The following is a 12,225-nucleotide window of genomic DNA, read 5'->3' as shown; positions in this document are numbered from 1 at the left end:
CCTTAAATACAATTGCTCCATGATAAACTGTGTTATGTCCATGTTGAATGAAGAGGTCTTAGACCTAAAGTAGGGCCTGCAAAACAATCAAGCTGTAGGAAGAAATTCTTTTATGTGTAGTCATAAATCTCACCCTTTTATTTACTTTAGTGTATTTTATAATGTAAATAATACGTTCTTATATATTACATGTATGCATCTTCTAAATAGGGCGCTGATGCACTCATATTAGCAGAGTTTGGCAGGGTAATCTGTTCTGTCACATCTCTTTCTGGTCTGGCCCCTCTGGCTCCAGTGACCATTCTGTTCATCTGACACGTGCTGACTGACCAGTTCAGTACAATAACCAGTGCTGGAATCACACTAGTCACTCCATCTTTCCAGCCTGTCTTTTTTTTTTTTTTTAATTTTAGAGGACATTTTTTAAAGCTGGGGACATGAAATAAGAAAGGGCTGGGGAAATGAGCCTAGGCTGGTCTGTTTGGCTCACTAAGAATCGGAGAAAAGGAGGCCTTGGGGACAGGATCAGGGGTTAGCCCAGGACGAGCTGCTGCTGCCCCTTGCTCCCTGGTTGCAAGCCTCATGGGCTCCCTTAGAGTTTAGGAGACACATGCCTGTGGGGAAGAAGTGGGGTGGGGAGAGAGGAAAGGCATGGGCATGTTCCTGGGAGGAAGAGGCACCTCCAGTGTGTCTTTTAGCCAGTTCTTACTGCTCTTTTCTGTGATAAGTGGCTCTCTAAATTGGTGAAGTCATCTTAATGGAAAACGTCCATATTGCATACTGTTCTAAGGGTTACTTTCTTGAAGATTACAAAAAAAATCTTTATCCATGTCTTCCTGATTTTAAAACCCTCCACATTCCTCCCTTTCCTCCTAACCCTTCTTAACACAGATTATAGAACCATTTATAAATAATGAGGAAATAGCAATTATACTTACACAGCAAGAGAAAAAAATCAAAATCATTTAGGATAACAGATATATTCCAAGAAGCATTCTTCAAAAAATGAAGTTATACTTTAAAAAACATGTATCAAGGGAGCTTGCTCTTGAAAGTTATTCCCATATAAATGTTTTTATAAAACAAAGAACCATTTTCAAATAAATGACCTTTCTTCTTCTGTATTTTATTATTCAGGGTTTGCTTGAATTGAGATATATCTTCACTAGGCAGTTTTCTAGCCATCTCATTTTATTTTTAACAGGAAATAAAAGTATTTGGGGCCTAAGTATATTTATATGAAGTCCTGAAAATTTTACACAAAATTTCAGCAGAATGCCAACGCTCAATCTGGCATTATGTTGACTTTGAGACACAGTATTTGTGACCTAAAGCCACATAACCTTTCTGATCTATAGCAGTAATGGTCTAACTGGTCTCCAGGTTACCAGTCCTCCTGTCCGAGTCCCCTCCCTTCCCCTTCCTTTACACTGTTGTCAATAATATCTTCTAAGACATGCATGCACTTTGTTATTTACCTATTTAAATCAATCCATGCCCATTTTTTAGTTGCTATATAAAAACCTCCATATTTCTTGAAGTACCATCCAACTACCCTCACAACCTGGACCCTCCACTGGTCCTCACCCCAATTCCAAACTGTCTACAGTTTCATCAGTGGGACCACTCACTTCCTCATATTTCCATATCTCTTTACCTTTCTGTTTCCTCTATCCGGACCTGTCCCCCAACTCTCTGCCTAATGAAATCTTATAATATTTGGTTAAAGTTTTATCTTTTTTGTGAAGTCTTCTCCAGATCTCTGCTTTTTTGGTACTTCGATATTTCTTTTCAGACCTTTAGGACACACTTAATTCAAGGAAGCATCAGTTTGTCCACCTGTCAAAGGGTAAGCTCTTGGAAGCAAGAGCTCTGCCATTTTAAGCAGTGAATGTCCATGTTCATTATAAAGTCAAGTAATCGGCGTATGATATTTTGTACCCCAGGATCCCCTGAGAAGTTAGCTATTTCTGAGATTTTTAAAAATGTGCTTGTTACATTATTTATCATTTAGTTGGTACGTGTTAAATTCAGAGACATTTCTTAATTGAGACATAATTTATAGCTTTTAAGAGGCACTCTTTGGAGTGTTCATATTCTGGTTACTTAATTTGATGTTTAATTCTGTAGTCAGATTTAAATTAAAATAGCACTTGAGGCCTCTCAGCCTTTGGAATCATGTCAGACAGAGAATATGCCTAGAATTTATGTCAAACCTGACCTAATAAAACATACATATACTTGAAGATTTGGGCTACCCTGCTAATTTTATTAGTATCTTAAATTTAGTTATGAGCTTCCTCTTTTAAAAATCAGTTGAAATATTATTTAATAAGATTTCAAGTATACCTATAGCAGCATACAGTCAGAGTCTAGTAGTTATTTCCTATTTATTCTTTATTTCCTATCTTATTCTTTTTGCAGGTAGTATTTGTTGCAGTGTTAGTAAGTATTATGTTTTATATATATATTATATATATATATATATATAATATATATATAAAACTTTAAACACTATTCTCCAAGGTTGGAGATAATATGCTTAAGAGAAAAATCTTGTATGCATTATTCTATAACTTGAAAAGTTGCTTCAAGTTATACAATTATAAAAATAAAAGAGACAAAAATAAAGTCCTTGAAGAAAAAGAAAATAATCATGACATTTCCAGTAAGAAAATGGAGTTGAAAATAATGTTTCTTCTAAAATAAATACTTTATTTTCAGACTTCATAGACTTATTTTTTATGGAGCTTTTTAGGTCAAATTAAAAGATCAATAGATGCTGCTAACTTAGACATCAGACTCTGAGAGATTAATTTATTTTCCTTAGAACTGTATTTCTTTGTTGGAGAAATTAATGAAAATATCATTGATAAATGAATAGAGAGCATTCTACAAAGCAAACACGTAAGGGCATAACCTGTTTCATTCATAATATTAAGCTTGCATCCAATCTGAAGTAATTTTTTACAGTGAAGTTTCAAAAAAAACCTCGGAGAAAATGAAATAAAAGGGAACTAAATAATGGATTTGCCTCTTTTAAAATAACGTGTAAGGTAGAAAAGAGAATAAAACCTCTTGAATAATTTTACTGACTTATTTCTCATTGAAGTTGACTATCAAATGAGTCAACGGTAAGGGTTTTGTTTAAAAGTAACAGAATATGGTATAATTTTACAAATTATTAGCTTTAAAATAGGAGCAGAGAGACTCTGTGACTGAACTCCTCAAGACAATGGCCACAGCGATCCGCAGCCGACCGGCTGAGGCGCTCAGCGCGCTAACAACGTGTTCTTGAGTTAAGCTTCGATCGCACAGCTTACATATGAGAGTCTGGCTCTAAAGTTTTAGTTAATTTTACTCTTGCTCCCATTTCCCCCAAGAATCATTCAAATAAAGGTGTAGAGTGTGCTTATATATCTCCGGAGAAGCCTGGGTTGTTCATTTTTCAGTAGGATCAGATCATTCCTCAACATTTGCTCTGAGGACAGAACAGAGCCGTTTCACAGCCACTGGCTCGTCACCGTCTCTGGCTTAACTGATCGCACCGTCTTCAGTGTGCACAGCTTCACTGAAAGGAGGTAATTAACGAAGTGTCAAAAATACCTCAGGCAAAGGCAGATTTGCGGGAAGGCATGGGCCTCAAGAACGTGTTAAAATAAAGTGCCAGGACAATGGAAGAAATATAACAGTTAAATATAAGAAGGCTTTGTTTCGTTTTAAATCAGGCACTCACATAGAGTAAATACAGCGGTCCCTCGCGTTTCGAATGTAATCCATTCTGGAGACCATTCGAGTTCTGAAACGTTGGGAAACCGAGGGATCGAAAGCCCACAGCTGGGCCTCAGGGTCTTGCCCTGAGCGGAAGCCGGGCGGCATGTTCCACTTCCGGGGCGAGTTCGAAAACCGAAGCGTTTCCTTCCGGGTTTACCACGTTCCTAACCCGAAATGTTCATCCATGGGGACATTCAAAAACCTGAGGTACCACTGTATTTTTCAACTAAATAATGATGTTAAATTGGGAAAATGACGAACGGGAGCAGAAAATTAGAAAAACAAAACCAGAATTATTCTAATGACATGACAAACAATGAAAGCAAACAAGCTTTACTGGGAAAGAACATGTAAACTTACGGTTGTTGTATACGCGGCTTCTGGATCATCTTCCAGCACCCGGGAGAGACCAAAGTCAGAGACTTTGCACACGAGGTTGCTGTTGACCAGTATGTTCCTAGCTGCGAGGTCCCGATGCACGTAGCCCATGTCAGAGAGGTACTTCATTCCCGACGCGATGCCCCGAAGCATGCCGACCAGCTGGATGACTGTGAAGTGGCCGTCATGTTTCTGAAAGAGAATCACACTGATTTATTTAGTGTAGTGTGTGTGTGTGTGTGTGTGGTAATAGATAAAATCTTTGAACTTATTTTACTGGGTCCGATGAATGTGAGCATCAAGTTGCTGACCACTGACTATGTTTATAACAAAATGTAAGTATTTGTTTGACATTAAAGGAAAGAAAAATCTAGCTGGAAGTGATGAAGGATAACAAATAAAAGACAGAAGGGAACCAACCAAATTAAGTTCCGAAAAAATAATTTCAAAAACTGTAAGAGGAAAGTAAAATCAATAAGGTCATAGCATTGACTATCAAGGAGACAGAATCCACTTTTCACAGCTGTGAGCGCCGAACCAGTCATACGGGTGGGCAGAAGGGGCAGCAGAACCGAGGATAGGATGAAAGCTGCGTGATAACTGGAAATATGGTAAAAAAAATCACTCAGGAAAAAGAAAAACTGATTGCATAAACAAGAAACAAGTTTAGGAAAGCTGCAGGAGAAAGAAAAAAACACGCAAAGAGAAAATAACCGGATTTTCCCATCTTTTATTGAATGCAGCAAATTGGAAGTTGTTGGGAATTGACCGAAAACTGGACTCTTTTAGCTCCCAGTTGGAAAGATTAAATGAAATATGAGTAACAAGCCAGGCACAGCACTGCTGTGTAGTAGTCACTCCCTTGGATACTTACTCCTCTCACCTTAATTAAAAAACAACACAGAATTTTTTAAAAAAGAAAAAACATGCAACTGTCATCCATGCAAGATGTGTACACCAATAAGACTAGATACAAATAGTACCCTAGAAATGAGAGAAAATGAAAATAAAAAATATTGTAAGTTCGGAAAATAATTCATATTGTTCTATGTAGTTATTTGGAGATTGTTGTCTTTGATGAAGACATAGAGAAACAAAAAATTCTCAAGTTGGTTTTACACATCAGGTAACATTTATTTATGAATGATATTAAAAATGAATTTCCAGTGAGAAATTATAGGGTCATATTACCTTATACAGTGTGGGAGAAGCATAAATAAGAGTATCTTAAATTTTGCAAAGTTAAGCAGTTTTCATGGATATCTGACTTAAAACTATAGAGCAGCTGAGACATGGCGATGATTTGACCAGACCACAGTGACACAGTCTCCCATGCAACGATGATTCATTGGTCAGTTGAAGAACAGGCTTATACAAATGAAATAAACTTTGTCTTACTATATCAACTTATCTCCCTGACAGCCCTCTGACAGCATCACCCAACTCAAGTGCAGAGTAAGGAAAAAAAGAATCCTCTCTTAAAAGAAATATTCTACGGCGAGAGTACCCATTTGAGCAGGGTCTTCTGTATAATTAATGTATAAAAGATAATCCAGCAAAGAAAATCTTTGGTGTTATTAGCTCTTTATGTTTCCAATCCATCTTCTTAGACAGTGTACTATTAGATGAAATTTGCCTCTTTTATCCTGTGCTCTACATACCTCTCCTCTATTAGGAACCTCAAAGCCTTTGAGTAGAATTGAAAGCATAAATTCTTTTGGCCAAGAAAGGCTTACGCTAAATTTAAAGAGGCCGCTCTTATACCTTTTAGAAAATGAAGCTGCCTGGTGTCACAGTTCTTGTGAATGGAGAATTGCTACATAGTAGGAAACGTTAATGAACCATTTGAAAACTAAGGAATGCCTCAGTTTCCTTATCTGTACAATGAGAATAGAGTAAGTCAGAGCTGTAGTGAGAATCACATACAAACACAGAGCAGCCCCTGACTTAATTTAATAATAGTTACTATTTAATAAAGCCTTGTTGTTATAATTATATGTAGGTTTTGTAATTTTAATATGAGTCAGACAATTCTCTCACTTTCCTGAAAAACCAATTGGTAACATAAACTCTTATAGCATAAAGAGAAATAGTTATTTAACACCAGGTTGAAATTTAATTTCCTATTTATTCTGAGGGTGGCACACAGCACCAAGTTATTTCTTTTCTTAAACACAACTATTTTAAGAGCAAGTTTAGGTTAACTGCAAAATTAAGAGTGAGGGATTTCTCCCATACTTTCTGCTCACACACATGTATAGCCTCCCCCATTATCAACATCTCTCACTCAGTGGTACATTTATTACAATTGATGAACATACACTGACACATTATAATCACCCAAAGTTGACATTAGGCTTCATTCTTGGTGTTCAACATTCATTCTATGGGTTTGGACAAATGTATGACATGTATCCACAATTATAGCATCATACAGAGTATTTTCACTGCCCTAAAATCTGTTGTGTCCACTCCCAACCCTGGGAACCACTGATGCTTTTTATTGTCTCCATAGTTTTCCCTTTTCTAGAATGTTATATAGTTGGAATTATATAGTATGTAGCCTTTTCAGATTGGCTTCTTTCACCTAGTAATGTGCATTTAAGGTTTTTCTATGTCTCCTCATGGCTTGATTTTTTTTTTTTTTTTTTTTAGTGACGAATCTGAATGATATTCCATTGTCTGAATCTACCACAGATTATCACTCACCTACTGAAGGACATCTTGGTTGCTTCCACATTTGGCAATGATAGATAAAGCTTCTACCAACACCTGTGGTTATAGCATATATATAGCAGTTTATGGCTACAAACTTTTATGTGCATATAAGTTTTCAACTTCTTTGGGTAAACGCCAAAGAGGGCAATAGCTGGATTGTATGGTAAGGGAATGTTTAGGTTTGTGAGAAACTGCCAACCTACCTTCCATTCTGTATTCCCACCAGCAATGAGGGAGAGTTTCTGCTCTTCACATTCTCACCGGCCTTTGGGTCAGAGTTACTGACCTTGGCCATTCTAATAGGTGCATAGTGCTGTCTCGTTTTAATTTGCATTTCCCTGATGACACATGATGTGGAGCATCTTTTCATGCACTTATTTGCCATCCATATATCTTATTTTGTGAGGTGTCTGTTAAGGTCTTCGGGGTCCATTTTTTAATCTGGCTGTTTTCTTATTTTGAGTTTTAAGTGTTCTTTGTATATTTTGGGTTACTGTATTTTATCAATGTGTCCTCTGCAAATATTTTCTTCCAGTCTGTGTTCTGTCTCCTCATTTTCTTGACATTGTCTTTTGCAGAGCAGGAGTTTTAAATTTTAATGAAGTCCAGCTTATTAATTCTTCCTTTCTTGGGTTGTGCCTTTGGTGTTTTATCTAAAAAGTCACTGCCATATCCAATGTCATCTAGGTTTTCTTCTACGTTATCTTCTGGAAGTTTTATGATTTTGCCTTTTACATTTAGGCCTGTGATACATTTTGAGTTAATTTTTGTGAAGAGCGTTAAGGCTCTGTGTCTAGACTTTTTTTTGCATGTGGACGCCTAATTGTTCCAGCACCATTTGTTGAAAAGACAGGTTTTTGCTCCATGGTATTGCATTTGCTCCTTTGCCACAAACCAGTTGACTATGTCTATTACAGGCTCTCTTTTCTGTTCCATCGATCTACTTTCTTTTTCTTGCCAACCTGCTCTGGCTCGGTCTTCCAATACTATGTTGAATAAAAGTGGTGAGAGTAGGTATCCATGCCTTATTCCTAATCTTAGAGGAAAAACTTTCAGCTTGTCACAGTTGAGTATGATATTAGCTGTGGGCTTCTCATCTATGGCCTTTATTATGTTGAATATGTTCCCTCTATACCCACATTGTTGAGAGGTTTTTAAAAATCATAAGTGGATACCGAATTTTGTCAAATGCTTTTTGTGTATCTATTGAGATGATCATATGATTATCATCTTTCGTTTTGTTAATGTGTATCACATGAGTTGATTTGTGGATGTTGAACCACCCTTGCATCCCTAGAATAGCTTCCGCTTGGTCATGCTGTATGATACATTTAATGTACTGTTGAATTTGATTTGCTAATGTCTTGCTGAGGATTTTTGCATCTATGTTCACCAGGGATATTGGCTTGTGGTTTTCTTTCCTTGTAGGATCCTTGTCTGGCCTTGTTATCTGGCTTTGTAAAATAAGTTTGGGAGTAGTCCCTCTTCTATTTTTTAAGTTATTTTAAAATTGTTTTTACTATTCTCATTACCAATATTTGAAAAGACTTGAATTAACTGCTTTCTTATCAGCAACATAGCAGTCACGGTTCTTATAACAATAAATGGCATCATTATAAAATGAATGTTTAGTGTCTGAAAATAATATAAACCACTTTCTCTATGTTCTTTCATGGGACTATACGATGTAGTATATTTATTTCTAATTCACATCGCCACATCTTCTCAGACGAGATCGGGCCGGTTCAGGGTGGTATGGCCGTAGACGCCACATCTTTTCAGAGGTTCATGAGGTCAAAACTATTTTTATAACAGCACTAAGACATGCATCTGCCCTTTTTCACTGTGTTGATATTTCCACTCATATAAAACTCTGTAAGGTAGCCATGGCTGGTGTGGTTCAGTGGTTAGAGCGCCGGCACAGGCATCAAAGGGTCGCAGGCTCTATTCCTGGTCAAGGGCAAGTATCTGGGTTGCAGGTTGTTTCCCTGGCCCTGGTCAGGGAGTGTGTGGGAGGCAACTGATAGATGTTTCTCTCTCTCTCTCTCTCCCCTCCCCTTCCACTCTCTCTAAAAATCAATGGAAAAATTATCCTCAGTGAGGCTTAACAAAACCAAACCACAAAAACCAAACTCTGTGAGTTGAAACTGCAGAAGCCTAAACATAAATCAAGGCAGTAGCACCAAACCAAACTGTACTAGTATTCCCATATGCTTCTCTGCCACACAAACGAAAAAGGGTAGTTTTATATCAGAATGTAGCTAGTGAAGCAGTAAAACTCATGAGGTTTGCTGAATGTTGGTCCTTGATTACACATGCTCAGGATCAACATCTGTGAGGGATAGAAGAGAACAAGACTGGGCGGCAGGAAGTTCAAGTGCAGAGCATTCGCAACGGCGGCCTGGGCATGGCCCATGAAACGGTCTGGATCTGGGATAACTCTTCAGAGTTGGTCCAAATTGAGGAAAAGGAGCTGGGTCTTACACTCCACATGGATCAATCACTGGAGGCAGGCTGTCTCTGTAAACGTGTCATGGCCTTGGGTGAGGTGGCTTTCTCTAGTCAAGGGCATTTCCCAGAGGGGAGCTGAGCTAAGAACTCAGTTTTAGCTTCTAAAATTCCAGAAGCTAAAGGAATAAGGGAGTTGATCCTGAGACTTGTCCTCAGGAAAGTTCCTTCATGAAAATCTTTAAAGGATCTGTTTCCCGGGGAACACAACCTGTCTTTACACAGATGTAAAAAATCTCTCATCTCTCTATCATCTATCTATCATCTATCTATCTATCTATCTATCTATCTATCTATCTATCTATCTATCTATCTATCTATCTATCATCTATCTATCTATCTATCTATCTATCTATCTATCTATCTATCTACCTATCATCTATCTATCTATCTATCTATCTATCTATCTATCTATCTATCTATCTATCTATCATTATCTATCTATCTATCTATCATCATCTATCATCATCTATCTATCATCTATCTATCTATCTATCTATCTATCTATCTATCTATCTATCTATCTATCTATCTATATCTATCTATCTATCTATCTATCTATCTATCTATCTATCTATCTATCTATCTATCTATCATCTATCTATCTATCTATCTATCATCATCTATCTATCTGTCTGTCTATCTATCTATCTATCTATCTATCATCTATCTATCTATCTATCTATCTATCTATCTATCATCTATCATCATCTGTCATCTATCATCATCTATCTGTCTATCATCTATATTGTCTATAAAATGTGGCCTTGATGAAAAAGAAGCTCAAAAAATGGTTCTATATATTTTTTGGAAACTCATACCTCAGTTGTTACCACATCATTCTAGGGGAAAATAGCTAACACTCATTAAACACTACAAAGCAGTGAGTTACGAGCTCTTTACAGGTATTGTCTCATTTAATCCTTGCCAACAACTCTGTGATATAAGTGCAGTTATTATCTTCATCTTATAGTCAAACCGAAGGACAACAAGATTTAATAACCTGGTAAAGGGTCAAGTGAGGATTCAGATCCAGGCAATCTAATTCCAGAGCCTCTATTCTTATCAATTGGAGTTGTCTGAAAAAGAGCTGGCCTAAACTTTGCCATAATGACCCAGTCTAGGCTAGCCTGGGAAGTATAATTTGGCTTAATAAAGCACGGAATAAAAGGGCTCTGAGACTACACTATGAAACAAAAAACAAACAGACAAACTGGAACACTCCAGATAAGCCGACAAGCGAGGATTTATCTGTCTATGCCTGGCTGAGAGGAGCAGCCCCGTTTATTCAAACTTGAGGTATGGCTCGAATCTATTTCTCTACAGAAGATGCAACTCTCTCCTGCAGACAAAATCTATATTCTTTTCACTAGTCCTGTCAGCATAGCCTCCTCAAGTGTGCTTTAGAACACACTGGTTTTCTTGAATATGGTGTGTGGTTAATAAATGGTGAGTGAATTAAATAGTCTTTGATACCATCTTGTAGAGCACTGGCTGCTATTGCTGTATTATTCCCATAGTCTTGTACAAAAAAGAGTTGTTTTCTTAAGGCTGGATACGCGTTTTCTCCCTTCTAGGCAGCGGTTCTATCACAGCACCCACTGGACTGCCATGCCTTGTGTCAGCACTTGATAAATATTAATTCAAATGGAATTGAATTGTTTATGAGGGGAGGAGAAAAATGTGAGAGCACCGAGATTTAATATCTTTGGGCTTCCTACTAGAGATTAATCAGAAAGAAACTATGAATATTTTAATGACATAGGGTTATTTTCCCGGGAAGGCAGATTCAAATGAAAGAGAGCGAATGTGGCATATTTACACACTGCATCTCAGAGCTTAGTAGCTAGAATTCGGTTTGTCTTCATTTTTTTTCTTTGCGCTCTCAACCCGACTGCTGAGAAACCTGGAGCTTAACCTCTAAGCGACAGAGAGGGTGAGCCTGACTGGAAGGTGTTTCCTGGAAGCTCTACATTACAACGTCTGCAGAGCGCTCCCAGACCCTGTCTAAGACCCCAGAGCACAACACCCGCCGGATCCGAGCGAGTCGCAGTAAGGCAAGCTCCTGACGATGGTGTTCAAGGCCCTGCCTTCCAGGTTGTCCCCCACGGACACTTCCAGTCTCTCCGCATCCATTCATCTTAGGTTGACCTCAAGTACTTAGCCTGTGCTTTGGGCAGATGTAGGGTTTGAGTGCTATGCTGTTCTCCTGTCATCACACTATTATCTGACAATATTAAAAATACATATATTTTTTCAACATAATAAATATATTTAACAAATGTATTCTACGAAACACAAATATCACCCTGCCCCTCATTTGCTTAAGACCTTTCAATGACAGAATAAAGTACAGTATTCAATACAAAGTTAAGATCCTTGCTCCTATCACTAGTTTTATAACCTTGTCCTGATTCATTTTTTTGGTGTTTACTTCACCCCTACAACATGTTATTTCATATCTGATGTGCTTTGCTTGTACAGTTCCCTCCTCCAGGAATACTCCTCTAGTCTTTTGTCATCTGAGTTTCCCATGGTAAGTATCATCTCTTCTAGGAGGTCCTTGCTGAATCCCCAAGTCGTTTTTCCCAACAGTACTCTTTGAGCAGCTATACTACAGGCGAGTTATTGCCCTAATTGCTGGAGTCAAAGTGGGAAGCAGAAGAGAAAGGTGCCTGCTCCAGTTGTACTTACATTTAATTGGAGGCAGGGAGACAGAAAACAAAGAGGTAAAAAATAAATGAGATGCTTTTAAATAATGAGGAACTACAAAATATAGAACATGTGTATGAAAGACAGTGACATGTTGGAGCCCGTGACTAGTTTCCAGCATGTACAGATGACTTA

At 37.8% G+C, this 12,225-nt stretch overlaps 1 protein-coding gene across 1 annotated transcript in view; it reads right to left on the bottom strand.

The window, feature by feature from the left end:
- Nucleotides 1-12,225, bottom strand: part of EPHA6 (EPH receptor A6) — a 771,763-nt gene that overhangs the window by 109,232 nt on the left and 650,306 nt on the right. Inside the window, exon 14 of the mRNA XM_087818112.1 lies at nucleotides 4,135-4,344. Within this exon, the coding sequence (XP_087674238.1) occupies nucleotides 4,135-4,344 (210 nt within the window). The remainder of the gene's footprint in view (nucleotides 1-4,134; nucleotides 4,345-12,225) is intronic.

The sequence above is a fragment of the Miniopterus natalensis genome, chromosome 6, assembly GCF_054644295.1.
Source record: "Miniopterus natalensis isolate mMinNat1 chromosome 6, mMinNat1.hap1, whole genome shotgun sequence".
Lineage (NCBI taxonomy): Eukaryota > Metazoa > Chordata > Mammalia > Chiroptera > Miniopteridae > Miniopterus > Miniopterus natalensis.
The sequence above is the reverse complement of the archived record's forward strand: the minus strand, read 5'-3'. Positions and strand labels throughout refer to the sequence as shown.